The 27,314-nt window shown below is 49.6% G+C and overlaps 9 protein-coding genes across 10 annotated transcripts; 7 read left to right on the forward strand and 2 right to left on the reverse strand.

Annotated features, from left to right (window-relative positions):
- Positions 1-200: 200 nt before the first annotated feature.
- On the forward strand, positions 201-2,779 carry ONS95_006824 (uncharacterized protein; the record flags this gene model as incomplete). The annotated part of the gene is made up of 3 exons (XM_058500304.1): positions 201-723; positions 800-980; positions 1,030-2,779. The coding sequence occupies exons 1-3, from the start codon at positions 324-326 to the stop codon at positions 2,777-2,779; spliced, it is 2,331 nt and encodes a 776-aa protein (XP_058350140.1). The 5' UTR covers positions 201-323.
- Positions 2,780-3,161: 382 nt separating this feature from the next.
- Positions 3,162-3,571, forward strand: ONS95_006825 (uncharacterized protein; the record flags this gene model as incomplete). The annotated part of the gene is made up of 3 exons (XM_058500305.1): positions 3,162-3,185; positions 3,256-3,426; positions 3,512-3,571. 3 exons carry the CDS (start codon positions 3,162-3,164, stop codon positions 3,569-3,571), a joined length of 255 nt encoding a protein of 84 aa, XP_058350141.1.
- An 821-nt stretch (positions 3,572-4,392) lies between these two features.
- On the forward strand, positions 4,393-5,865 carry ONS95_006826 (uncharacterized protein; the record flags this gene model as incomplete). Its single annotated transcript, XM_058500306.1, has 3 exons — positions 4,393-4,399; positions 4,485-4,524; positions 4,584-5,865. The coding sequence occupies 3 exons, from the start codon at positions 4,393-4,395 to the stop codon at positions 5,863-5,865; spliced, it is 1,329 nt and encodes a 442-aa protein (XP_058350142.1).
- A 1,157-nt stretch (positions 5,866-7,022) lies between these two features.
- ONS95_006827 (uncharacterized protein) lies at positions 7,023-10,704 on the forward strand. Its single transcript, XM_058500307.1, has one exon. It carries the CDS (start codon positions 8,629-8,631, stop codon positions 10,213-10,215), a length of 1,587 nt encoding a protein of 528 aa, XP_058350143.1. The 5' UTR covers positions 7,023-8,628; the 3' UTR covers positions 10,216-10,704.
- Positions 10,705-10,798: 94 nt separating this feature from the next.
- On the forward strand, positions 10,799-11,524 carry ONS95_006828 (uncharacterized protein; the record flags this gene model as incomplete). The annotated part of the gene is made up of 1 exon (XM_058500308.1): positions 10,799-11,524. The coding sequence occupies one exon, from the start codon at positions 10,799-10,801 to the stop codon at positions 11,522-11,524; it is 726 nt and encodes a 241-aa protein (XP_058350144.1).
- A 2,278-nt stretch (positions 11,525-13,802) lies between these two features.
- ONS95_006829 (uncharacterized protein) lies at positions 13,803-15,677 on the reverse strand (the record flags this gene model as incomplete). The annotated part of the gene is made up of 3 exons (XM_058500309.1): positions 13,803-13,969; positions 14,041-15,529; positions 15,582-15,677. The coding sequence occupies 3 exons, from the start codon at positions 15,675-15,677 to the stop codon at positions 13,803-13,805; spliced, it is 1,752 nt and encodes a 583-aa protein (XP_058350145.1).
- Positions 15,678-17,669: 1,992 nt separating this feature from the next.
- ONS95_006830 (uncharacterized protein) lies at positions 17,670-20,904 on the forward strand. Of its 2 annotated transcripts, XM_058500310.1 has the most exons (9): positions 17,670-18,180; positions 18,256-18,325; positions 18,407-19,226; positions 19,279-19,312; positions 19,370-19,481; positions 19,542-19,562; positions 19,617-20,189; positions 20,264-20,549; positions 20,645-20,904. In XM_058500310.1, exons 1-9 carry the CDS (start codon positions 17,991-17,993, stop codon positions 20,744-20,746), a joined length of 2,208 nt encoding a protein of 735 aa, XP_058350146.1. In that variant the 5' UTR covers positions 17,670-17,990; the 3' UTR covers positions 20,747-20,904. The 2 variants fall into 2 exon arrangements, with proteins under 2 accessions (XP_058350146.1, XP_058350147.1); XM_058500311.1 differs by having other exon boundaries at positions 17,670-19,226; positions 19,617-19,951; positions 20,015-20,189.
- A 370-nt stretch (positions 20,905-21,274) lies between these two features.
- On the forward strand, positions 21,275-24,122 carry ONS95_006831 (uncharacterized protein). Its single transcript, XM_058500312.1, has 3 exons — positions 21,275-21,812; positions 22,042-22,428; positions 22,544-24,122. The coding sequence occupies exons 1-3, from the start codon at positions 21,438-21,440 to the stop codon at positions 23,564-23,566; spliced, it is 1,785 nt and encodes a 594-aa protein (XP_058350148.1). The 5' UTR covers positions 21,275-21,437; the 3' UTR covers positions 23,567-24,122.
- On the reverse strand, positions 23,677-27,286 carry ONS95_006832 (uncharacterized protein). Its single transcript, XM_058500313.1, has 9 exons — positions 26,709-27,286; positions 25,846-26,646; positions 25,689-25,789; positions 25,419-25,550; positions 25,279-25,361; positions 24,521-25,227; positions 24,185-24,382; positions 23,908-24,122; positions 23,677-23,833 (listed from the first exon to the last, which is right to left on the reverse strand). Exons 1-8 carry the CDS (start codon positions 26,887-26,889, stop codon positions 24,061-24,063), a joined length of 2,265 nt encoding a protein of 754 aa, XP_058350149.1. The 5' UTR covers positions 26,890-27,286; the 3' UTR covers positions 23,677-23,833; positions 23,908-24,060.
- Positions 27,287-27,314: the final 28 nt, after the last annotated feature.

Consider the following 27,314-nt stretch of genomic DNA (forward strand, 5'->3'; position numbering starts at 1 on the left):
CGCTTAGGTTATGGTATGAATTCCATACTGAACAAACAAAGTAATGTACATAACAATTAATGTTATCTATAATATCTCAGCTTCACTTTTCCAAACAGAAGATGACTTGATCGATCACGTGGCACTTTGCAGGACAACTTTGTCAGCCGCCCCCAAATCGCTCACCGATCACAGCCTCATGTCTTCCCAACCTTCTTACACCTTATCGCACCTCGTCCATCATGAATCATCCCCTGAGAAATTCACAATTGGATCCAATCCACCTCTTCAAAATTCTATATCATTATTGAACTTATGCCGTGATCACTCTCAAACACCCCACAATGAACCAAACAACCACCAGCACAATCCCCACCAACACCACCGCCCCATCCCGTACCCGCCTCGGTAACAAAGTCCGTCTCATCTCCTCTCCCCTCATCCTAAACCCCATTCCCGTCTCCATCCCCTCACCCTATATATCGAAACCCCTAACACCCATCCAGCACGACATCCACAGCGACGGCTTCATCCGCCTCGCGCCCAGAACCCACGATATTTCTCTTTCCGGAGCACACATCCCCGACATCGCTTATCTGGCGGCTGATCTCCAGACTGCGGTGAACGCGGGCTGGGCGAAGAGACATGAGGTTAGGTATGGGAAGGTTTGGGTGCTGTTGGTGAGGTGGGAGGGGGATGATTTGGGGGTTGAGAGGGAGGTGGAGGATTTGAGGGGGGTGTTTGGTAGGTTGTTCCTCTTGTATTCACGTATCTCAAACCTCGAAATTGGTTGAGAAGCTACTGATGTATGGATTTCTAGGTGACTTGTTTAATTATGGAGTGGACATCTTTCATATCCCGAATGAGAAGCCGGATAAAGCTCTTAAAAGGAGAGTGTTTGACTTTTTGGAACATGATGGGGAAGATACGCTGCTCATCCTGTATTATGCCGGGCATGCTAGGTCGAGCAATCAAGCGAACGAGGCTCCAGTCTGGATTGCGTGGGTCCTCAATACCAACCGCCATGGAATATATGCTAATTTGACAAAGCAATCGCAAGGTTGATTCACCATCACTCCCATCTGGCGGTATCCAATCTATGTTTGAAGAAGCCGACGCTGATGTCCTCCTCTTGTACGATTGTTGCAATTCCGCAGCAACCTCTGCCTTATCTTCCAATCAACGACACAAGGGCGTCACAGAAGTCATTGCAGCATGTGGATACGAGACCATCGCTCCAGAAGTCGGCGAACATTCGTTTAGCAATGCTTTGGCTGAAGTACTTGCTGCAGCTTCCAAAAGAAAGCCATTCTCTGTGGCCGAACTTCACACTAAGATCCTCACACGACTGAAATGCTGGACTCCGTCTTTCGTGAAGGATGATAATGGGAAAAGAAAAGAAGACCATGCTGGGAGACTGCTTTTCGAACGACAGCCGAGACGCACTCCCATTTATAGTATTATATGCGAGACTGAGCCGAGAAGGAGTATCATTCTAGCTCCGCTGAAGTCCAATGCAAGGGAATTTGAGGCATCGAGCAGTACGCCTATTCATCGGTCAACAGGGTCAGTGGGTCCATCGTCTCCTCGGATGTATTCAAGTGCGAACGAGCATGCAAGAAAACGAAAAAGGCCAGTTGACGAAGTTAATCAATATCCCCAGGTTCTTCTCTCGATCAGACTAGATAAACATGAACTCGACATTGAAGCATGGAAGGAGTGTCTTCTACGCCAACTTCCGCCTGAAGCCAAGGATATCAAAATCGAGGGAGTGTTCGGCAGTTTCTCGACCCTACTTCTGTTACGAGTACCACTAGAGATTTGGGACCTACTCCCAGAGAATCGAGCTTACAGCTTTGTCGGATTTGTCACCACGGAGAATATGGTGAATGTGGAGTCCAAAACAATAGAGTCTGTTGAGCCAGACGAAGCCAACGTGTTTGACTTCTCTCAAAGTTCGGCTTCAGGGAAGCCCTGGGGAAGTATTCCGTTTCGACCACAGTCTCGTGAGACGACTCCGACTTTTGCGTTTAGCTTCAATTCGATGTCGCCGAGAGAGGTCGTGATATCTCCTCCTTTGTCAGCTCAATCAGACGCATCATCTCCTTCATCTACGCGTTCATTGTCGCCAGTCCCAGAAGATGTGGAGGTCGAAGAAAGTATTCCAGACATGGAATCTGTGTCGATCGAATTTGGCTTCACGATTGAAGAAGTCCAAGAAGGTGATAGAGGGAGCTTGAGGAATTATGAGACTGTCTGGCCGAGCAGCTACAGCGATGCCGAAGAAAGTGAGGCCCAAGCTGAGCAAAGCCAAGATTCTCCTTCTATTGCAAACTTCCAAAACATGTCATTTGGAACCGCCGTCGCCGACAATGACCATGATGAAGAAGAGGATGAAGAGGAATTAGCTAACAAAGAATGGCTTCTCAAAATGCGTGCCGAAAAACTAGCGAAACGACGCAGTTCTAGCAGCGTATTCAAGAGAACGCTCTCTGAAAGTATCGGCAGCGACACTGATGACGAAGATGTGCAACCTTTCAATTTTCTGGATGCTAACCAGGTGGGATCGAGCGCGAGGAGGGTGAGGAGAAGGAGGGCCTTGGAGAGGACGAGCTTGGTATTCGAGGATCCGCCGGCGAGGATTGATGAGATGGATGAGCCTGAGTCGGGAGAGGAGATCGTGGATATGGGTGTGGATGGGATTGGGAGTGACGGCGGTGGAGCTGAGGAAGGAGGGGTGAGGGAGTGGGGAGAGGAGTTGCCGTTTCATATGCAGGAAGATAACTCTGACGGAGTGTAGAACGTCGAGAATTTTATGAAAGATTTTATAACCAGACCATGGCAAAATTAACCTAAACATAAACTTCATGCCTGATTTTGTGACTTCAGATTGATATCAAATACCCCACCAGACAACTTCCCGATACTGACTTCAGACTCAAATTCAGAAAGAGCCGGCTTTTAAATAGCAACTTATTTTCAACCGATATTGATAGCTCGAATGCCATGGTTGACATCAGACCCATTCGTTTAAAGCTACTTCCCATGTGAACCCCTCAAAACCGTGCGCTACTGACATATGCTTACACGACCGGTGTGGAAGAGGCTCTGGCGCTGAAGAATCGGAAGATCAGACTCAACTCGAGTGGAACAGATCAGACACACAACTGCAAATGGCTATAATGTACGATGAAGTTGATGCAGCCGTATGTATCTTTCCACCTTTCGACATCTCCATTGCATGCAAGTCCATGCAGCCCGCTGACCCCGTTACAGTTGGACGATTTCAGAGCTTCGACGACCGGTCCGATGAAGTGGCGAGAATTGAGATGGATGTATCAGATTGGCGTTGAAATTATCGGCCTCTCTCTGCTACTCCCATCGCAACAAGAGTTGGTCGAATATCTGGGAGGTGTTGGCAGACAATGCATGACAACAAATTGTTGGGTAAGATTTATTCTTATGAGCTCACTTCCAGCTTGAAATTCTGATAAATAGTACAGAAATATGCTGATAAGCTTTCATATGACAGGAAACTCTCATTGAACTGCTACTGGAACATAAAGATAGCAAGAATGCTGGTGCTCGGTAGGGAGGCATGGCTGGCTGAGGCACTGCTGTTTGGGGATTTTGACACATACCTCAGCATGAGAGGCATGCGAGAAGTGCACATTTATCGTTTAGTGAATGAACCGCATTACTTTGAACCTTCTAATGATCATGTTGGCCGAGTTAAACATTGGTTAGTGCATCAGGTGAGGCTGTAGCAATGTCGATGTCTCAGTCTTGCACCCTGACGGAATGTCTTGGCTGTTTCGAAAGGACCACTTTTGCTCTTATGCATTTGATGACTCTATCATCCGATCTGAAATATCCTCTAAAAACGTCGTCTTGACTATTTCACGATGTTCCAATAACTTTACAAACCACCTTGTCTAGAAATGGTGTCTGTACCAGATTCTACAACCAAAACTGCCAAGACCAGAAGTTAAGCGAGGGGATTGGACGGGCTTAAGTGGCTTTCAGTGTTCGTTCTGTCTCATAAGGGTTTGATGATGGTTTCTGCATTGAAATTACTTAATCTTTTCTGCTCTATGTGGTCGTCCATCCCAGACTCAGATCATGTCTCACAGTGGTGCCATAAAGAAGAGTAAACATGCCATCGGCGTATCGATTTTCCGTCCCGCAGGTCGGGGAGGAGAATGGGCTTAGTGCACGGAATCCTTCCCAGTTCCCCTAAACCTTATCTCAACCCAAAGCATGATCTGAAAATACTGTCAACTTCATCGCCCAGCAGTGGTTATCGAGACGCCAGTGAGCTGCAGATGTGACTGTTATTAAAGGGCTCATCCTAGGCCCACGCTTCGACACCATCCTAGAGTTTTGGAGGCTTCCAGGCACGGGAATGAAGAGATGGCGGGTGAGCGCTTTGACCAGAACCATTCCCCCTCTTTCACACACGGCTGAACCCAAATCACCCGAGGCTGACTTTAAGCATCTGAAAGATCACACCTGCGAGTTCTGTAAACGAAACTTCGCTCGAAGGTTAGTTCCGCATGACCCAATCAAGAGTCTAAATTGCTAAAGTCATGGTTCTCCTCTAGCGACGTTCGTCGACTGCACTATAAGAAATGTAGGGCTCGAATTTCAAGAGGCGCCCAGATCCCCCAACCAGCCCGACGAGGTCGGAAAACCAGATCTTGTGATTCCTGTGCTCTAAGTAAAAGGGGGTGTGATCAGAGACAACCTTGCTCTGATTGTACCAGTAGGGGCTCAATATGTACCTACACTCGAGCCCCAACCGGAAAAGGCTTTGCAGGCACTTCTGCGGAATCTGCTGGACCGGATGTCGAAGACGGTGACATTGTGCCCATCAAAACCTCTGGAGTTTCTGTCACTGGCATTGAATCGGCTCCGGAATTTATATCAGAGCTACCAAATGCATCCAACAGCTCACAGTGGCTCACCCATTCACAATCTACTGCTGTCAAAAGCACCTCCGTTCTGGCTTTCCTTCGTAACTTCACTTCTTCCAAAGGAATAGCTACGGGGTTTCAATATTCGTCCCCCGGCGGTCAATGGCAGCAGTTTCTACCCGAAAATTTTATGATCGAGATGCCTTCGGATGCGCTATCAATGCTCTCTGACACGTCTTTCACTGAAATAGGGGTACCAGCAGTACAGCAGATAGTGGACTATACATCAGCTACCTCTTCATGGCTGCAATTCGACAGCCTTGCATCTGGAGCTCGAAATGAGTTCTGGAATATCAACACACTTACCGTTGGCAGGCCCATCGGGACCTTGGACCATCTCACTGCCATAGATATGGTCGATTGGATTATAGACCCACTCTTCCCGAAATCGCGAGAGATACTTATGAGATTTCGAAAAATCGGTCTTCCTGGACAGCTGGCTGAGCTAGCATCTGCGTCCCCCGCAATGTCGCTCCAAAGTAGGCAGTGCTTGCAATTCTTTAGTCCCCCAAACATCAGGCGACTCATTGAATGGTTTTGGAACTTTTGGTATCCGCATTGCCCGATTATCCATTTCTCCACTTTCAACTTGATCACTGCGCCTGCGCCGCTTGTAATCGCGATGGTGCTTCTTGGGGCAGTAGCTTCTCCTGCTAGCAAGGATAAAGATCTTGCTAGGCGATATTTTGATCTTGCCGAACGAATTGCTTTCGAGGACTTTGAGAATACCGATCAATGCTCCAATTTAAACGGATCGAGTCGAGATATTCCTAGGCCGACTGGGCTTCAAACGACCTTCCTCATTTGTTGCCTCCAGAACTGGGAAGGAGACAGCGAGGCAAGCGCGAGAGCAAGGCGGGATAGATTCAGTACTATGGTCAACGTAAGCCGGGTTGTCGTAAATATTTGAAGGTAGCTCACATCAAATCAGACTGTGAAAAGTTCCGGACTGGGTCAGATGCATCATACCCCAGAAGAGCTGGGAAATGACTTTAATTGGAAGCGGTATATCGCAAAGGAAGAGTCGATCCGGTATATGAACCTATTGGGGTCTGAGAACGTTCGCTGACCTGTGTCTCTCTAGAATTTCCACGTTCATCTTTCTGGTCAACACTTCATATGTTTTTTTTAACAACACACCGTCTAGATTCGCTCTTGAAGAACTTCAATGTGGATTTCTAAGTCCACGAGAATGCTTTCGAGCCGAAACTGCGAAGTCCTGCTACCAGAAACTGCAAGTTCTATGCCCGCCAGGAAGTCTTCGAGCGACTCTTCCACTGTGGAAGGCTGTTGAACTTGTACGTACCAATATGTTGAGCGAAGAGGGATATTCGACATTTTTGAACTTGGATAGTGTGAATCTCTTCAGTATAATAAGTGGTAATAGTCCTTACTTGTTAATCTACCCTCAAGAACTGACGGGAGAACATAGGCCTAGTCCTGTGGATATTCCAACAACCACGCTCATTGTTCAACATTCCATCATATGAAGAACAGACCAAAAACATGTTACATACCTGGTCGCTGTTCTGGGCCACTCGCTCCGACAAACAGTACAGTTGCACAGATATAAGCAATGACGGATCGATGGACAGGACTGGTTTCTACGAGCATGCAGATGAATATCGACAGTATGCTCTGGGATTGCTTCGGCTCCGGCAGACAAACCAGCATAACTTGGAAACCAGGTCAACAAACTCGACAATACTGCCACTGCAAAAAAGCGACGAGACAAGCATGGAACAAGTTTCCGAATTGTTGACCTTATTGCAGACATTAAACATTCAATAATAATTTTTGGAACCGTCATCCTGCTGTCGGAGCTGAGCTACGGACTTCGGACATTGAAGAAGGCTGGGCAAAGATCATAAAGTTTGCCGAGACACGGCATTCTGTTTCAAAACGAGTGACTAGCCACGGAAAATACACATAAACATGCAGGTGGCTCGAGCGGCTCATTACTGTAGTGCTTAGCCTCGTGCAGCTTTCAGCCTTACCTCCGATAAACAATGTTCAAATTGCCAAAGGCAGGGATCGAGTTTTGGATCTTATTGTCCGATGCGGCTGAGGATCTTCCAGAAGCTACAGCGGCGGAAAGCATTCCAGCCTTCAAGCCTCGATGGTGCCAAAAAGCTGTCAACTAACAGCATGCCGTGGATTGGTGTAACGAATGCGTCATATTTTAACCTATCAACAACTGCCTTTTGGATAGGGGCTTGCTAGTTTATGAGGAATATGGAGCGACTTCGAGCCAACAATGGCACTGGGCGTGTTAAAACGACGAACTCCATTTCGTTCTTGAATCCAAGAGGAACATCACTATTCTACCCAAGGGATAGAAAAAGCGAATCTAGATTCTACGAATGCGGAAACTCCATGACGGCAGCTTCACAAGGAGACGTTTACCTCAAACGAGACGCATGCACGACAATGCTTTCCCACTCTTTCCAGCTCTAGACGGACGCACGTCATTCCCTGAAACGAAAGCCGACCTCGTTTGCCGGATGAAAGATCTGGCTGCCCCACACGGAAGCTATATTCAACACCCTGAAGTGGATCTCAACAAACCATGCGAGTTCACATGTATTGATGAGCGGTCGATGGCAAAGTACTCAGTACCATGCTCTTCGCTGTCTTTCTCCCAAGGAGCAGGGAGACTATCTCCCACAGCTTGAATGGCATGCGTATACATGATCATCGCATGGGAAAGACGCGCTTCTTTAGGCTGGTGATAACGTTTTCGTGTAAGAGCTGATATTGAAAGACGCGGATGAAGGTTCAGGGTGGGTCATTGCCATGATTGTCCGGAGACTGGAGAATACATGTGATTTGGTTTTTTGTGGTACGGTAGAGCTTGAGAAGCCGGTAGCGATTATGAGTTTGCAGTTTCATAAGATGCTGCACATGCATGAGGATCGGGTTGTTGGGAGGTGTTCAGAAATGAAGCTTAGAGAAAAAGAGGCGTTGGAGCCGCTTTGAGAATGCTTTTATTAGGCTATGTCACGTTCTTTGTTGTTAGCTATTGGGCTCATTTCGGACCTGAAAGTTATTTGGTATTTATTCTCTTGAAGATTTTATTACAATTATGCTCTGATACTGACCAACCTGTTGTGAAAAATTGGCAAGCGAGTTCAATACTTTGAACAAGATACATAATAGGCATTCGAGAAGATTTCCAACATGAAAATTGCCAGCACTTGCTTAGTGCACTAATAAGAGAGGAAGTTGACTGCGTCGAGGCGGAATGTCCTCACCTGTCATACACGATCCCCCTCATAGAGGCGACGATTCGTGGGGCTGTTGATCTCTTGCGAATCATGACTCGCGTACCCCGCGTTTGGTAGTGACGACTTCACTTTTCTCACCAGTGCCAGGCTCTCATCTACATATTTAACACCACTTCCTCCCCTGCTGCGACCAAGTTGTCATTTGAAAATCAACCATGAACCTTTTTTGAGCTGGGGACTGGATCCTACCTTACATACCCTTTCTGATGTATATATATATATATATATATATATATATTGTTGAGCGTTCTTGGCGCATTTCCGAAGCTGACAGTCCTTTTGCTGTCATCCGCCGTTCATTTTGACTTTCATGTCCGTTTCATGGCATAGGGTTCGAGTGTTCATCACTATTTTCTCTTTTGTATCAATCCGCCGTCCTTTGCACCATGACCGCTCTTCCACCTTTCGTATCTCCTGTCGACGTCCTTGTCATTGGCAGCGGCAATGCTGGTTTTACAGCTGCAACACAAGCAGCCGAAGCTGGTGTACAACGTGTTGTTCTCATCGACAAATGTCCTGAAGAATGGGCTGGCGGGAACAGCTACTTCACAGCCGGTGCTTTTCGAACCGTCCACGCCGGAAAATCTGATCTTCTGCCCTTAGTCAACAATGTCGATTCCTCAACGGCCTCACTCATCGACCTAGAGCCATACACAGCAGCCGACTTCCGCGCCGACATGGACCGCATAACCTCAGGACGGACAGACCCCTCACTCAGCGAAGTCCTGATCTCCGAATCGAACTCCGCTGTCAAATGGCTTGCCAAACAAGGAATCCGCTTCCAGCTCTCATTCAATCGACAAGCCTACGAAGTTAATGGCCGCTTCAAGTTTTGGGGCGGCATGTGCCTGAAAACCGAGGAGGGAGGGAAAGGTCTCATCCGAGACCACCAAAATGCTGCTCTACGTCAGGGCATTGAAATCTACTACTCCACAGCAGCAAAACGCATCATTACAGATCCCGCAAATGGCTCGGTATCAGGCGTCGTCGTCGAGGTCGACAGTATCGACACACTCATTGAAGCAAAAGCAGTGATTCTTGCTGCTGGAGGCTTCGAAGCCAATCCTCGCATGCGCTCTCAATACCTCGGGCCAGGCTGGGATCTCGCGCGCGTCCGCGGTACACCATTCAACACCGGCGAAGTCCTCGAGTTCGCCATCCGAGACGTCAATGCCAAACAAGAGGGCAACTGGTCAGGCTGCCACAGTACCTGCTGGGACGCCAATGCGCCAGCCAACTCTGGAGACCGCGAGATCTCCAACGAGTTCACGAAGAGTGGGTATCCGCTTGGTCTGATGCTGAATATTCGCGGGGAGAGGTTCGTCGATGAGGGTGTTGATTTGCGGAACTTTACGTATGCGAAGTTTGGAAGGGCGATTCATGGGCAGCCTGAAGGGGTGGCGTTTCAGGTTTGGGATCAGAGGGCGATTTCGTGGCTGAGGGATGAGGAGTATAGGGATGCGGTGGTGGAGAAGATTTGGGGTGAGACGCTGGAGAAGTTAGCGGAAAACTGCGTGAAGAAGGGACTTGAGAATCCAGCGAGGTTCGTGGAGACGGTGAAGGAGTATAATGCTGCTGTTGAATCTGCGGAAAAGGAAAGACCAACAGCTATGAAATGGAATCCTGCTGTCAAAGACGGGCTGTCAACTCAGAGCTCGAAGGTGAAGCTTGCATTACCGAAGTCAAATTGGGCACTTCCTGTCAGTCGAGGCCCATTCATGGTCGTCAAGGTGTGTTGTGGAATCACATTCACGTTTGGAGGGCTCGCGATAAATCCAACGAGCACGGCTGTTATCTCGCAGTCTGGCAAGGAGGTCAAGGGCCTCTTTTGCGTGGGGGAGATGGTTGGAGGGCTCTTCTATGGAAATTATCCTGGAGGGAGCGGCTTGACCAGTGGTGCTGTGTTTGGACGAAGAGCAGGGATGGCGGCGGCGAGGTTGGTGGGTGCTAGCAGAGCACCATCGCGGCTGTAGTAGGCTTGGAAAGCTAGTGATAAGTACTGCGAAGCATCTAGAGCAGACGATTGCATGGGAAAATGATGAGACAAATGGCTGGTACTCAGAATAGGTAGTGACCCCCGAGTTGACCTGCACTCGCTTCACACATCTGTTCATGATGAGTTTCAGAACTCGACAAGATTCGCATCACCCAGATTCAATATTAATGTTAAAGCAGGTTGCTTCGTACATAGCCAGCTCGAAGTCTAGTGATTGGACAACGCATTGATCTCGCCCAGCGGACTCACTGAAGAGGTGGCTCTCGAAGGCAGTTCAGGTGGTGTTGTTCGTAGCGCATGTTGGATTTGTTGACTTCCATTTCCAACTTGAGATGAAGAAAGTGGATCAGATGCACTGGACCCTCATAAAATAAGGTTAAGGTTTAGCGCATGGTCGGTGCATCCATAGCGCGTTTAGTGATTCGCGTCAGCGCGTCTGCCCTGAAATTTATCTTCAACACCAGAGCCAAACATTCAAGAACTGCAAACACCTCGATGAATACATTGAATCTGCACTTAGATCATCCGTTACTAGCTTCAATAGCTCGATAATCTTCGTCATGGACCCAACTTGTAAGCCCGTGGCCTTTGTGGTATTTCGAGGCAAGACTCCAGGAGTCTATTACAGCGAAGAAGAATGCCAGCAGCAGATAGAAGGAGTTCCCAAGAGCAAAGTCCAAGCCTTCACGAGGGCATATGATGCCGAACTAGCCTGGTCAGAGTGGCAGCGGAAGCTTTTTGTCAAGCTTGGAGCTTCAACATTCTTGCAACAGACAGCACCGAAGGCGAGACCAAGACTGGAAGCTGCTTATGCTCCACCACCTAGGACGTACTCGACACATGCAAATGAACCGATTCCGCGGGCACCGGCGGAGAGATATGAGAGGCATGAGGGAAGGATGATCAAAGGAGAACCGCTGGAGAAAATGTTGCCACAGAACTCGCGAAATATGCCCTGTATTCAAGCTCTGCCAGGACCTGTTCTGAAGTACGAGACGAAAAACGAATTCTCCTCTCCTCTACACAAACACGAGCCTTCATCTTTGGAGCAATCTTGTAGCTACAGCACGCCGCCTCCCTCTTCCTCTCCAATGCCATCTTTCAAACGTCCTGCAAATTACATTGAAATCTCCGACGACGAAGCAGACATGAAGTACAAAAAGCCTAGGGTGGACGATCCTCACGGAGACCCTGTCCTCACTGCAGAGGAGAGATTCGAGTTGAGACGCATCAACCAAGTGAAAGCACCCCGGCAAACAGATTCCGCCGAATCCGCCGAACAGTGATCGAACTTACCCCCGAACAAGACAAAGTCGTCAATCTTGCATTGCGTAAGAACAATATCTTCATGACTGGAGCTGCAGGAAGTGGAAAGACTGTTACATTGAAAGAGATATTGAGAAGGATACAAAAGAGGAAGAAGGGAGGCAAGGTGCAAGTAGTGGCCCCAACTGGAATTGCGGCCATTCCGTTAGGAGGAAGAACCACATTTTCTTTCGCCGGTGTAAGTGATACAAGGCCTTCGGGATGGTGAGTATGCTGACGGAAGGTTGACCAGTGGAATCCTGATTCTTTTCGAAAAAGCCTTCATGATCTTTTGAAGCCACGAATCGGAACGATCAAGACGATCAATGATTTGGATACTCTTGTTATCGAGGTAGCCTCCTAAATAAGGCATAGAAAAGTCCCAAAGCTGACAAGCCCGAACAAGGAAATCTCCATGGTCGAGAATCACTTTCTGGAACGTCTCAACAAACTATTCCAAAAAGCCATGGGCAACAAACTTCCATTTGGCGGGAAGCAAGTCATATTTCTTGGAGATTCTCATCAATTACCGCCAGTCAAGCCCTTCCAATACTGTATGCACTGCGGTCACGCTATCACGAGAAAAGATGCGCCTATCTGCGAATCTCAGAAGTGCCCTGCCAAGGAGGGCTCTGATGAGGGAGCGTCAAAGCGACCGGCGCCTCAATGGGGAGACAAATGGGCATTCAAGTCTGACGTGTGGAAGGATCTAAAACTTCGACACATCAAACTTGAGCAGATCCATCGTCAGAAAGATACCCGGTTTCAAGATATCCTGAATAAAGTCCGAAATGGTAGCCCACTTTCTTCTGCAGAGTGGCAAGACCTTGAACGTCCGAAAGTCCTGCCCAAGGATGCTTTCCAGGTTCGTTTGATGTCCAGAGTGGCTCAGGTCAAGTCGTTCAACGAAGAGCACTTACGAAAACTTACTTCGCAACCAAGAACTTGGCTTTCAGATGATGCAGCTGATAAGCTCATCCTGAAGAGTGACGGTCGAGCTCTTCCACCCGATCCTTTCAAAGTCAGGGAATGCAAAGACTCGCTACGGGATCATCGCTTCCCACAAGATTTGACACTTGCGGTTGGAGCTCAAGTGGTCTTGCTGCACAATCTCGACCAGGAACTAGGCCTAGTAAACGGATCGCAAGGAGTTGTCATTGGCTTCGGCCCGGATACGAGTGAGCTCCTCAAAATTGAGGAGTTGACTGGGAAATACAAAGAAGTCCGCAAAGAGTCGATGATTAGGTTCCAAGGTCAGAACTTTTCTAGGAATCGTAATACACAGCTCCGGCCAGTCGTTCGCTTCAACAACGGTCGTACTAAGCTCATCTCGGCCGTCGCCTCGTCTGGACTAAGAGGCGGCAACGATCCTTTCGAGCAGTACATTGCCACCAGAACTCAAATCCCGCTCGCCCTGGCGTGGGCATTATCGATTCACAAGAGTCAGGGCATGACTCTGGAGTTTGTCGGGGTTTCATCGAAAGATATTTTCGAGTCTGGCCAGCTTTATGTCGCGCTTTCGAGAGCTACCCACCTCGAGGGCTTGAGATTGACGGGCTTTAATAGGCAGCAGATTCCTATGGATCCGAATGTGCTTGAGTTTTATACTAGTACTAAGTGGGAGAAGTTGGAGAGGAAGCCAAGGACAGGCTGAGTTCTATTTTCTTTGCTGTTTGACGTTCGTTTTATTACTCTGATTTAGCGTATCAAGTTTATTTGTCCAACTATATAGCCAGCCATACACCCAAGTATGTAACAGTTTTGTATACCCGCTTAGTTCAAATCCACATTGCTGTACAACAACAGTTATTCAGGTGGGACACTGCATGGAGGAAGATATTGTATTGTTGTTATGCATGAGACGTGAAGAACAACAATCTCGGACATCGCGGAGCAACAAATTCAATGGTGGTTGATTGGAGGGCGACCATGTATTTGCTCATGCTGGGTTCTATGAAAACACAACGCTCTGTTCAAAGATCACTGCATCTTTAAGGACCAGTTACGAAAGACATTCCCTGGTCTGTAATTCATGGCGGAACGATTGATGTACAAGAAGTCTCACTCTCGCAATAGCACCCGATTGCACCGGGAAATTGCACGGCCGACGCGCGATAATCTGATTACTTTGCTATACTGGCACAAAAAGAGTTCTTATCCTCTGTCACTCCTTTCAATAACTGCTCAGTCTCGGATCCTTTCTCCAACCTCATTTGTACAAAAACAGCTGCTGGCTACTCTTCGATCGCGTGCCGATCCTTAGTTCTTCTCGGAAATCAATCCTTCGTTCTTACGAGCCACCTCAACCTCCTCAATGTAGCCATGCTTCGATTCGATCGCTTTCTGGAGTTCGACCACCTCGGACTCGGCCGGGGCGTCGATATGGGCATTGAATTCCGAGGCAGGCACATTAACGAAACAGCCACCTACACCAACCCGTCAGTTAAAATACACGACTTGACATGATAAGAAAAAAATATTTGTGGTGAGGACTTACCGACAACAGCTACGGCGCAGAAGCAAGCAGCTGCGATCCAGCAATTTCTGAACGCAATATGGTAGGCCTCCACGAGTGCCTCGCCGGCCGCACCGAGGATTTCCGGGGTCGCACCTGGAACCTGGGCAAGCGCAGCATTGTCACCATTCGCAAGAGCCGGGATCAGTTGCCCGAGGGAGGACGCAGGAAGTCCCAGGGGCAGAGTAGCAGCGGCTATCTTCTTGGGCATCTCCGTCGACAGAGCGCTATTGAAGATAGCGTTGTTGATTGCGAGCGCGATGGTACCTCCCACAGACCGAACCCCTACCATCAGACCAGTTGCCAGTGCGATCAGGTCCGGGGGTGTGCTCAGCTGTGCAGTCACCATCATTGCCGGTAGACAGAGCCCGAGGCCGAGTCCAATGAAGACTGGAAAGCCCCAGAAAACACCGTGGGGCGACGACGGCGTTGTGGTGGCCAAGAGGATGTTGAATATCACGAAACAGATAAAGCCCAGCACGATGGGGTTCCTGACATCCTTTGCCCGGGCTGAATACGCACCAGCGATAAAGGACATTGGTGATGCTATGAAGAATAGCATGGCGAATTGGAGACCGGAAATCAACAGGTCCGCTCCCGTAAAGACCGAGACCTGGAAAGCGTAGTACGAATTGACGGTGAAGAAGATCAGGCCATCCGCGAAGATGCACAGAATGACTATGGCAAAGTTTCTGTCTCGGAAGAGGTCGTGATGTAGCATGCCGTCCTTCTTAATCTTCCACTCATAGATGCCGAGCCCGATCAACATGACACAACCAAGAATGAATGGCGCGAGGATGTGTGCATCTGTCCATGGATATGGGTTTCGGGACCACGACAAGGCAATGGAGAACAATACCAGCCCTATTCCGCACAGAGAGATTCCGATCCAGTCCATACTTCGGAGCTTCTCAGCATTCGTCATGCTAAGCTTCTCCCGAGGTGGCGGGTGGTAGCAAAGAGCCGTTCCAATGGTAGCTACAGCGTAGCATGCGGCAGTCACATAGAAGTAGATGCGGAAATGTCCCAGGTCACCGTGTCGGACCAGCAAACCACCTATCACGACACCCAAAACGCCGCCTAGGCCTGCCGTTGCGTTGATAGTGGCCTGAGCTAAAGGGCGTTGCTTCCGTGGAAGGATCTCAGAGACGATAGCCATCAGGACGCACTGACAGCCGAGACTGAGACCGGTGATGGTGAAGCCAGCGATCACCGTTCCTGTGCTTTGTGCTCTGGATGCGATGATGCATCCAAAGCAGCCCATGGAGCTCAGGACGACGACGATCCATTTCCGGCCCCAGTAGTCCACGGCTTGGGAAACGGGCGGGCTCAACGCAACGGTGAGGATGGTCAGGACTTGACTGAACCATACGCCTTGTGATGAGTCTCCGAAAAACTTGGTGATTGACTGGGTGAGGAAACCAGAGCCAACTACCGCAAGAAGCTGGCAGCAGTAGAGCAAATTGATGCACTAGAGAAGAATTAGCCGTTTTTTCTTGTCGCTTGAACCAATTCATACGTACAAAAACAACGATCCAGGTTTGGGCATGGACCTTGATCTCCTCCTCTTCCTCGACCTCTGGAGTCCCAGGGGCGACCTGATTTTGATCCTCCGTCATATTGAACCTGGCTCGCTAATGATATGAGCAGGTATAGATAGAAGAACTGTTCGCACTGAGGTTGACTGTAGACTAGAGAGTATACAAAAGAATATCTGAAAATGAAGAACCGAATAAGCACTTTGGAAAAGTACTGCGAGGTCTGTTTATTCGAGATTCCAGGGCAGGGGCAAGGCGAGACTAAAAGGACAAAATCCTGGGGCTAGTTCGTCAGGTGAGAATCGAGAGTCTGGGGAAAAATAGTCTGGGGAAAGAGGACTAGGGCTTTGAGCCACCGCTTCCTGGACCTGGACGCGCCTATCACACGCCCCGAGAGCAAGTTACACAAAACGGGCTTGCGCAAGCGGTGGGAAATGCCGGATTCTTCTAGACAAGGAAGGACCAGCCCCGAGTATTCCGGGTGATGGGTGATTATTCTTTTGGGATGGTGGACCGTAGGTAGGTACTTAGTGGGCAAGTAGAGCGGGGGTGGTGCGTGGCTGGTTGCGAATGCCCAGGTTTTTTTGTTGTTTGAATGAACAAACGGGAGAGGAAAAAGGTGATTGATTTGATTTGAAATTGTATTTGGAGTTGAAAGTTAGAGTGTATGGTGCCCCGTGCAGAAAGAAAGCTCGGGAAAGCCGAGCTGGGGGTGGTGAAGTATCCAGCTCGATGAGGAAAGCCTCTGGGAATGAGGGACCAACTTAATTTCATGCACGGCGCCTGTTGGGAGATATTCGGATCTAGAATCTTGGTGGTTGTCTAGGCCTAAGATGGACTCTTTGGACAATGGACTAGACAGCAGCTGTGGTATGATATCTACTATGAAATGTGTTGTATACGTGACTACCATATATCGTCAGTTAGAGACTCTTCGTCTGAGTACTACAACAGACAACATTCTCCTATTAGGTACAGAGTTTTCTAAATTCCTTACCCTCAAGAACCTTCCCAGGTTCATGACTCTCCCAATCCCTCACTCAGCTCCCTCCCTTCCAAGGCAAGGCCAAGTCACGTCAATCATTCAGTACTGCATCTCGCCTAGGTAGGTAGGTAGACATCTCGTCTCGGTCGCTTGTCTCACCGTCACCCTGCCTCCTGCCTGCCTGCCCAGGTGCCATACCGACGCACCCCAACCTAGAGGCGCAATGCAACCTGCATCTTGAATAAACTCTATTTCCCCAAGACTTACCTAACTTACCTTACCCAAGCACATACCTCCGTACTTTTACATTTCAAAATATCCGACTTTACCTGGGTATTTATTGTTTCCGGTTCCGTTCTCCTGCAATGGACCCCGGATCGCCACGTTCGCTAACCTTACTGTAGGTAGCTAACCTAACCTCACCCACCCGTCCTCAGGTGGAGTGGCTGAGTGGACCCTGGAGTAAATTTACGCTGCGTAGAGTACATACTTGTAGGTAGGGTGGGCAGTGGGTGGTATGGTCCACTCAACGGGTGGGACGACTTAAGGTTTGCAGGGCACTGGGGGCAGTTGACGGGGACGAGGGACGAGGGACGAGGCACGAGGGACGAGGGCGGGTGGCCACATTGGGAGGTGGGCAAAATTAGGTGGGCAGGGTGGGGTGGGACGGTTTTCTTGGTTAGGTAAGGTAAGGTAAGGTAAGGTAAAGCAGGAAAATGTAAATGTACCCAGGAAGGTGATTTGGATAGGTAAGTTAGGTAGGCAGGTAAGAATTTGGTTGGAATTATGTACAGGCAGGTGGAAAAATTAGGGAATGTGTAAGTCACGCACAGTCTCTACTGTACTATGCTTTCTGAACTGAACCGGAATGAACGATCTATCCTATCTATCTATACCAGGCCTGAAATATTATTGGACGGGATAATGGTAGTTTTACGAAGATAATACAGTAATGGAATAGAGATAGTGAAATCTTGGGCTCCTCGCCATCTGTTGTCCCCTGTTATTGGTGAAATCCAGACTTACTTATTGACAGACAGACGGCTGGGCGGCATGGCATAGCTCTGCCGCGATCAGTACTTAGTGTCCTGTCCTGTCCTGCCCGGAGCCCAAGGAATTGGAACGTGGGTACCCAGCAAGCCACCACCACCACCACAGCATACTTTGCAAGACTGCAAGCCTGTGGCATCGCCCAGCCCCCTTGGTAGCAATACTGTATGAACTCTCGCCCCGTTTCAACGACCCGCTGCTGGCTGGTTTCGTGCTCCTCCCTCCTTATCCTTTTCCCTCTCTACCTACCTACCTAAATTACCTCCCCTACCTACCTGCCAATTATACCTAAGGTACCTACTTCCAAGTTGACCTGAGTCAGGCAGATAACGTGACCTGGGACAACAAGAAGAAAAATTATGGATACGCCTGCGCCTGCATCTGCATCGTTTGTCAGTCGGGCTAGCATCCAGACCGCCGTGCAGAGTTCACGCTCCTCGTCCTCTTCCATTGGGAAGCACAAGCGTCTGCGAGCTGCCAGAGCTTGTGATCGGTGTAGGACGAAGAAGTATCGCTGCGATGAGTCGACGCCGTGCTGTCACTGTAGAAGTATGAGCTACCTGTTACCTGCTACCTATCTCAGAGTGCTGTCAAGAAATATGTGACTTATTGATGTGTGTGTAGAACATGCCTTGAATTGTACCTACTCCGGTGGCCAGATCGTCAGGATAGACGGCCAGCCCGGGGATGCGAGGTTGGTCCTTCGTTGTCCTGTCTAGAGTAGACAGAGACACTTTGTCCTTTCCGTTGTAAGGTAACTAATACAGCTGTCTAGCTATCTCCGTAGCCTCCAAAGACTGGTCGACGAGTTGACGTCTCGAATACATCCTTCTAATGGCGATACAACAATCGCCAGGTTGGGCGACGGCCATTTTGGCCTGGACACCCTCACGCCCGCCACATCCCCAGAGATTTTACACCCATCACCCAGATCACCAAGCGCCCATCCTGAAGGTCCGCTCAGTGCTTCAACTACAGCCACTGCCGGTGCATATGTAGTTGTCGAAGGCGAAGGCAGCGAAATCAACAACTACACCCAAGGCATCGAATTCCACGGCAGCACATCCTCCATGGCCTTCCTACGCTGTCTCCACCGCCGGTCTCAACGCCAACCCACTCTTGAAGCTCTCCAAGACCCTTCTACAGCCAGTATCAACGATCCCAAAGGCAGCAACGGCACCTCATTCATCTCCGCACTCCACAACCCGGGCTTCTCCAGCCAAAGTCCCGTCTCTCCAGAAGACACCGCACCACGAGACCGACCGCTCCTGTCACGGCACACGCATATTTTCATCCAGGGGTACTTCGAGAGCCTGCACGTCGTCACGCCCGTGATTGATAAAGAGGATTTCTACATGCGCGCGCAGAGCCTCTGGCGAGATGGGGACAGTAGTGTGGAAGAGGACTCGAGTTTCATGGCGCTGTATTTTGCGGTGCAGGCGCTGGGGGCGCTGGTGCGTGTTTGGGATGAGGATCTGCTGGATGGGATGGGGAGGTTTGAGTGGAGTCGGAAACTGTTTGGGGAGGCGCAGAGGTATTTGAATGTGCGGCAGTTTTCGAATGATTTGGATACGGTGCGGTGTTTGTTGTTGATGGTTTGTAGTCCCTTGAACGAACAGGAATTCAAGATTTTTAATGGGGGGATAGGCCAAGATATGCCAGAATGAGCTGTCGCCACACAGTAGGACCCCGAGTTACTTCTAGAGTTTGAGGGGACCATGCTGAATTGTGCGAATAGTGGCATATATGTACATGGGGCAAGCTATCCGGACTTGTCTAGCCGCAGGTTACAATCGTGAATCGCCAGGACAATCTGAGAAGCAAGCAGGATTTATATCTAGGACATGGTGGTACGTAAGATTCCTCAAAGAACAACTGCTGCAGACATCTAACATTTCTTTTTGGCACAGGGGTCTCTTTGCTATGGACATGTAAGCCTACTTTCAATTGAATTTGACCCATATCAAGTTAACAAATTCCCAAAGTGAAATGAGCCTTTCTCTCGGACGGCCAGACACACTCGGTCTGGATGCATATCACAACAGACGCTTGCCACCAAGAGACTCATCAGAAGTTGCAATCATCCCATGTATGGTCGAATTCGGCAGAATCATGCGCAGAGTAGCTGTAGAGGTGTACCACTCCCCTCAGCCTCTGCAGCGCAAATACGAAGATGCCACTAGAATCGAGCAAGACATGAATCAATGGGTGTGTACACTACCTGATAACATCCGACCGGATCTATCAAGGACAGAAGCTTTTGTAGGGGGCTTGAAGGAGCCAAATTGGTCAAGACGGCAGAGACTTGTTCTTGCTATTCGTAAGTGTGATGAAAGGCTCAAGTACGTCTTTGTATGCATATTACTGACAATGTTTCCGGAAGGCTACCATAACGTCAGGATGCTTCTATTTCGGCCGTTCCTGGTTCATTCAGGGAACGCTGGGTCCAAGACTCCGATTGAAGCCAGAGATGGGATCCTGAAATGTATCGACTCGGCACAAGCGACGATCCAAACCATCCACAACGTATTCATGGTACAGACATTCTTCCGCTCCTGGTAAGACATCACTCAATTTTCCCCCCTCCACTTTCACCCGTCATGCCAGCCTGCAAATACTAACCCATCCACAGGTGGTGGAACACAACCTACATCATGTTCGCCGCAACACTTCTCCTCCTCCTCGCCAACACAACAGCCGCATCGCCCCAACGAGACGCCCTCCTCAGCTCCGTCGAAATGGCAGTGAACCTCCTCGAGGCCATGGACGAATCGGTCGTAGCAAGACGATCAGCTGAGATTATCGCGAGCCATTTGAGACTTGTTCGTGAGGCGGTTGCTGATGCGTTGGTTTCGGCTCCGGCTATCAATACTAGCAATAATAATAACAATCTGGCCAATGCGCCGCTTCCTGCTCAGGTATGTTGTCTAATTGACTTGTTCTGCTATCTGATGAGAATGTCTCTTTTTTGGGAGCAACTGGCTGACTGACTGATTTGTTTGTTTGTGCGCAGGGATTTCTACCTGATTACGACCTTTCGTTTTTCGATGGGATGAATAATCTGTTTGAGGATTTGGAAGGGTGGTCTAGTGAATTCTATGCTTGTCAAGGGTAGTAGAGTGGAAAATAGCAAAACCAGTCAAACTGTTTGTAGGATATGGAATTCTCGGCCGCTTGGTCTCAAAATCCGACACTTCGCTCATGTCATGTGAAAATGAAACTCGTCTATCGCGTTGCCAACATAGTACTGGATCCTGTATCTTGGACTGGCTGGCTGGCAAGTGCCAAGCGAGCCACCGAGCGGGAGGTGAGGATAGGATGCAGGTTAGTTATGCTTCCGTTCCGACGACACTACTCGACACGTGGTAACGCCGCAGAGATCACATCACCAGCAGCACTAGACTATTGGTTATTTGTAACCCAGTGGAAGGACTAGAAATCCCTCTGATTACAAGTTACAGACATGTGACACAGTCAAGAATCCACCTCTCTTGGGAAACCCGACTGAGGTGCAGCACAGTGCAGATCAGCTCAGCTTTCGCAAAACCGGCTTTACCGAGAGCTGCGATTGGTTGGTTTGGAGGAGGAGTAAATAAAGGATCGGCAAGCGGTGGGATATGAGCTCTTATCTTTCAATAGAGGTATGAGCACGAGCTTTATCTCTATCGATACCTCTATTGCAGATAATTTTCCGTTTAAGATTATCCAACCCCGCCTCATTTTCACACACAAAAACAGACACACAGCTTACCCAAAACATCTCACACGCACGCACGCACGCACGCAGATCAGAACCGATTCCCAAAATGACCGACGACGAAGACTACACCACCTCCACCGCCCTCCTCGAAGCCCTCACCCTCTCGGGCGTAACCCACCTCTTCCTCAACGTCGGCAGCGACCACCCCGCGATCCTCGAAGCCATCTCCAAGCAACACCTCCAAAACCAGCCCAAACCCATCCGCTTCATCACCGCGCCCCATGAATTCGTCGGGCTCAGCGCCGCGCAGGGATATTTCCAGGCGAGCGGGCAGATGCAGGCGTTCTTGGTGCATGTTGATGCGGGGACGCTGAACATGGCCGGGGCGATCCATAATGTGGCGAGGGCGAGGATTCCGGTGCTGGTGTTGGCGGGGACGTCGCCCGTTACGGATGAGGGGGAGATGGTGGGGAGTAGGAATGTGAGTAGTTCTGTTTTTGTTTTGTTTACTACCACACACTCGCTTAGGAAAGGGGAAAAAGAGTAAGAAGAAGGAAGAAACGAGAGGGAAAAAAAAAAAAGAAAAAAGAAAAAAAGAAAAGAAAAGAAATATTGAATCGGGTTTGAATGGAATATAAAATTGGGATATATGAACTATTGTGTTTGTCCGAACGAAGCTAACTCATCGCCCTTTCTTCTCCCAAAAACAGGAATTCATCCACTCCATCCAAGACACCATCGACCAACGCGGCATCATGCGCGGCTACACCGTCTACGACAACGAGATCCGCAGCGGCAAGAACATAAAGCAGCTCATCCTACGCGCCAGCCAATTCGCTAAAAGCGAGCCTCAAGGTGCTGCCTACTTGATGGCATCGCGTGAGGTTCTGGAAGAGAAGATCCGCCCCTATGATGTTGATGCCACGAGGTGGAAACCTACTGCGCCGTCGGCGCTGTCGGAGGAGAGTGTGACGGAGATTGGGGAGAAGTTGTTGGCTGCCAAGAGGCCGATTGTGGTTACCACGTATTTGGGGAGGGATGTGGAGGCTGTGAGAGAGCTTGTACAGCTTGCGGAGGGGTTGGGGGTTGCTATTTTGGTGGGTTGATGAATTTCCTATTTCTTCACTTTTCTCCTTTGATTTTAAAGAGATCGAAAAAAGGAAGAGAGAGAGGGGAAGAAAAAAGAAGAGGTGTAAACTAACCACCCCCCAGGAAGCCGTCCCCAGTCACCACAACTTCCCGCACGACCACCCCCTCTATATGGGCAACCACTGGAGCGAAGGCCCACGCAACGACCTCCTCAAAACAGCCGACCTCGTCCTCGTCATCGACTGCGACGTCCCCTGGATAAAAACCTCCTTCAAACCCCCCACCACCGCCCACGTCTACCACATCGACATCGACCCGCTCAAGATCCAAATGTCCCTCTTCCACATCGACACCGACCTCTCCTGCCGCGCCAACTCGCGAGTTGCCCTCCACCAACTCAACACTTACCTCTCGGACAAAACATCATCAACGCCTGAACTCAAAACCTCAGTGCAGGCTCGGATTTTGGAATTGGAGAAAGTCCACAAGACATACATCGAAGGCTTCACCGCCTTGGAAGCCATGCCCAAAAACCCCGATATCCTAACCCCGCACTACGTCCTCTCCCGCCTACGCAACCTCCTCGACTTCCCCACCACCCTCCTCCTCAACGAATCCATCTCAAACTACAAGCCCGTAACAGACGTGCTCGGCCTGCACGCCACCCCCGGCTCATACTTCACATCCGGCGCCACCGCACTAGGGTGGCACGGCGGCGCCGCCGTAGGCGCGAAGCTCGCTCGGCCGGAGAAGACGGTCGTTGCTATCACGGGCGATGGGACGTATCTTTTCTCCATCCCGTCGTCGGTCCATTGGATGGCCAGGAGGTATGACGCCCCGTTCTTGACGGTGATACTGAATAATCGCGGCTGGAAGAGCCCGATGTTGAGTGCGGTTGCGGTGCATAGGGAGGGGTGGGCGAGTAGGGTGGGGAGCGCGGATCAGTTGCATGTTACTTTTGAGCCTGGGGTGGATCATGCGGCCGTGGCGGTTGCGGCTGGGGCCGGGTTTGGGGCCGTGGTGAAGAGTGTGGGGGAGGTGGATGGCGTGCTGGAGAGGGCGTTGAGGACGGTGAGGGAGGAGGGGAGGGCGGCGGTGGTGGATGTTTGGTTGCCGAAGTTTGAGGTGGGGGATAGGGTTGGGTGATGGGAAGGGGAGGGAAGTGTTGGGAAGGGGAGGGCATTGTTAGGGAGTGTTGGGTTCTGAGGAGGGAGCTTTGAATAGAGTATATTAAATTGGCGTGTGTTTGAATGATAAGCTGCGAATGCGTACGGATCCTCGCTGTAGAAAAGGCCTTCCCAGTTGCTGCCGAGTGTTTGTCAACACCTCGCTTATTCTGTTGTTCCAGGGACCTGCAGCGTCGATTGGCGCTAGCTCTCACCAGCGCAGCCTTGAGAGTAGACAAAAAGATAACTTCGTAAACAGACAGATATCAGTTTCAGGGTACACACAATCGATTCATTAAGAATAACAACCGATAATCATACAAGACAGGACACAACATCCTTCTCCATATTTTTTTCTCCCTCCCGCTAGCCACTGGATATACAAAAACCCCACCCTACCATCGGCCTTGCTGGCCATAACCAGAACGCCGCATACACCGTATCCAGATTCCGCAAAACGAGAGTGATTATTACTCAAGGGGCGAGTTTGAATTGCTGAATAAAACCATTGAGTTTTAACGATACGGCGTAGGGCCCTGACGTAAAAGTAAGCAAGAGATCCTCTCATGATAGTAACGAGCAGAACAAATACACTTACATTGCCACACCGAACGATCATGCAACACCTCCGCATTAGCAAGAAGCGGCAATGTAGTGAGTTCCTCCTCAGTCGTCATCTGCAGACCATCCAGTTCTGCGAAGCCGTCACTGATCAGCGCGTCGAGCGTTGGATAAGTTTCTGTTGTGGGTGTGGGGTTGGAGCGCTTGGTTTGGAGGTACCAGCAGAGGAGGAGACCTGGTGAGGAAGATTTGTTAATATAAGACGAGAGGATAGCATTGATTGGGAACATGGCATCGAAGAGACGGGAGGGCGGGGTAGATGAGGAACTGAAATTGAATTGAGAAGAAATGGAACGAGATGGGTGGTACATACCGCCTTCAAAAACTGCAGTTGCTGATAGAGGCGCGAATCGATATGGTGTCATTTTCTGCAGATATCTCAAGCCCAGCCGACAATCATCTCGCAAAGCCTCGGCCGCGCGAACAAGTGCCTTCTCCAGGTGAATCGAACATGGATTCTTAGACATCTCCCGAAGCATTTCCGCTCGCGTCAATCCTTCTGGAGACCCAAGCAGGTTCTTCATAATCGCCAATTGGGAGTTTCCGTAAAGATGGTAGAACACCGAATCGAGCAGCAACTTGGTCGATCTCGCTAGCGGCGTGAGGGTATTCGAGGATGATCGGTAGCTGTTGTTCCCGCTGGCTGTCCGCTTGGTCCACATCTCATTTAGAATCTGTACCGATCGCCCCATCTCGTTGACGAAGCTGGTGTAGAGTTGTGGATGTTGTGAGCTAGCGAGGTTTTCGAAGGAACATATGTGGCCGAGTACGGCGGACACGATGCTCATGAATGCGAAATCGCTGATTTCTATGGTCGGGGGTTCACCGGCAAATATCCGCTTCAGGGTATCTGAGAAAATCGGCATTTCTGTGGGTCTCTCCCAGCTGGATTCGTCTTGTAGCCAGGCAGTCATGCTTGAAGGGAGTGAGAATCTAGCGTCGAGATCAGGGAGAGTGAGGTGTTGCTTTTGTGAAGTGGAGTTGACGGCTGCTCCGAGGACCATCGTGCTCGCCATGCACCTAAGGCAATGTTAATATACAAAACATTCTAGGGGCATCAGTCTTGTCTACCTGCTAGCGGTCTCCTGGTAAACCCAGTCTTGATATGTCGTTGGTGGAAAGTGCTTTAATGTTCCCACGACTTCCGGCGCAAGCTAAGAATGTATCTTGTCAGTCTCAGCTAGTCTACATGACCGTTCTTTTGAGCTGACCTTAGAATTTCCAGAGAATATAGCGTATGCCCTCTGTGGTATTAACCAATCCCCGGCGTAAACCTCGTAGTAGCCTAACAGTAGATTTGTTTGCAAGAGCCAAAGTTGGAAGTGATTGTCGGTTTTCCAGTGCTACAGATTTGTTAGCTTCATTTGCAAAACTTGCTGTCCGTTTCGTCGTCAGAGTGAAATGAAAGACACGGATATGTAAACAATCTCCAGTTTGGTAGTAACTTTGACACCTTCGTAATAAAAAGAATCCTGTCTTACCTCAGAGGTAAGCTGCAAGTTTGCTGCGTGCATCATTGCAGCGGCACCATGTTCGCTCGAATACATCGCACCACACGCCATTACTGCGATAAGAAGAGGTGCTATAATCGACTTTCGCATCAGTTCCTACTCAAGCCACGGTGTTGAATATACGTACAAGGTACTGTAGCAGCATCAAATGTCGGTCTATGCACGATCGGTAGCTGCGGATCCATAAACTCAAAGTACGCATCCACATAACGAATTACTGCATATTTTGAAGGAAATCGGAAATGTGCCAATTTTCGACTTGCATCGTAATGAGCGAAGTTCGCCTGTGCCTTTGCGTACCAGTCATTGTCAGATGCAAAAGAGCTTCCTGGTTGCTGTTGATCGGTTTCTGGGACGAGTTGTACAGTGCGCGGAGCTTGGTGACCACTTTGCTCTGAGCTTTGAACGTCACGCCTCGTGTCCTGAGCAGCAGGCGACAGTAGGCTTTGAAACAGGCTAGAATTCGTGAACCCTGGCGGCGCACAAAATTCAGGGAAGATATTGTCTGGTAGGAATAGATCCTGAAGTGAGGGATCATTGCTTGCATATGCGGCAAGGTCGGGGAAGTGGAGGTTCGCATCTAAGAGTAGATTCTCGAGCTCGTCGTTCCTTACAGAAGGCATTGGATGGGTCTCTCCGTTATTCCATCCAGAGGGAGGATGATCTTCACCAATATCTGCCGACGTTGCTACAGTTGATCCAGACGGAGAACCTTCAGACGATGTTGATAGCAGAGAGGAGCTACTGGCACGGGCTCTATATTGTCCAGCAGATGCCTCAGCTGGCGCATTGGCGGGTATCTCGGATCCAGCGGTGGTGTTTGTTAGCACCTTGTCGGGATGAAAGTTCCTTGTATGGCGGACAATTACATCTTTGCGCGACGAGGACAGGGAGCAGTGAGGGCACATATACGGTTTCTCGCCCTGATCTACGAGGTTGTGTTAGCTACACAGCTTCAATCTGCTGAGAGCAAGGCAGAGAGGAACGTACGCGTTCGCTGGTGACGTCTCAAGTGTGCTGCACGATTGAAGGTCGCATTGCACCCAGGGCAATGAAGGACTTGTGGATTACTTTTCTTTCTTCTCCGGCGCACCCTGTTGTTGTCCTGGGCCTCAGCCTCAGCCTCAGTTCCAGTGGGTAGGGCCGTTGTCAGAACGTCTTCATGCTCCATCAGGAACGAAACGGAAATAGCAGTGGCTGCCTCATCAGCTGCGAGGTGAAATGCGCCAACAACCACAAGAGATGAGCGAGGGAGGGTTCGCTCCTACCAAGGAAAAGTACCTGACAGCCTTGCTAAGGTCCGTAGGCCTTGAAGTTTATTGCAGAATAGTATTTGCAGAGCAGAAAGATAGTGCGAAAGGGATGGCACAGGTAGGATAAGATAAGAGATAGGATGGGACTGGATAGGTAGGATAGGTAGGATGGGAGAGGATAGGATAGAGGAAGTTGCATCTGGGGAGAGACGACTGTCTGTCTGGGGAAAGGAAGGAACCACACGGGGGGGGCGCGCACTTGAACGCGTGTCAGCAGCGCCCGCGCCCGAGAACCAACACGGATGAGAACGGGAGTGCAGATCGAGATCCGCCGCTCTTTCTC

Source organism: Cadophora gregata (genome assembly GCF_030347475.1).
Source record: "Cadophora gregata isolate MNR1 chromosome Unknown scaffold_18, whole genome shotgun sequence".
NCBI classification, from domain to species: Eukaryota; Fungi; Ascomycota; class Leotiomycetes; order Helotiales; family Ploettnerulaceae; genus Cadophora; species Cadophora gregata.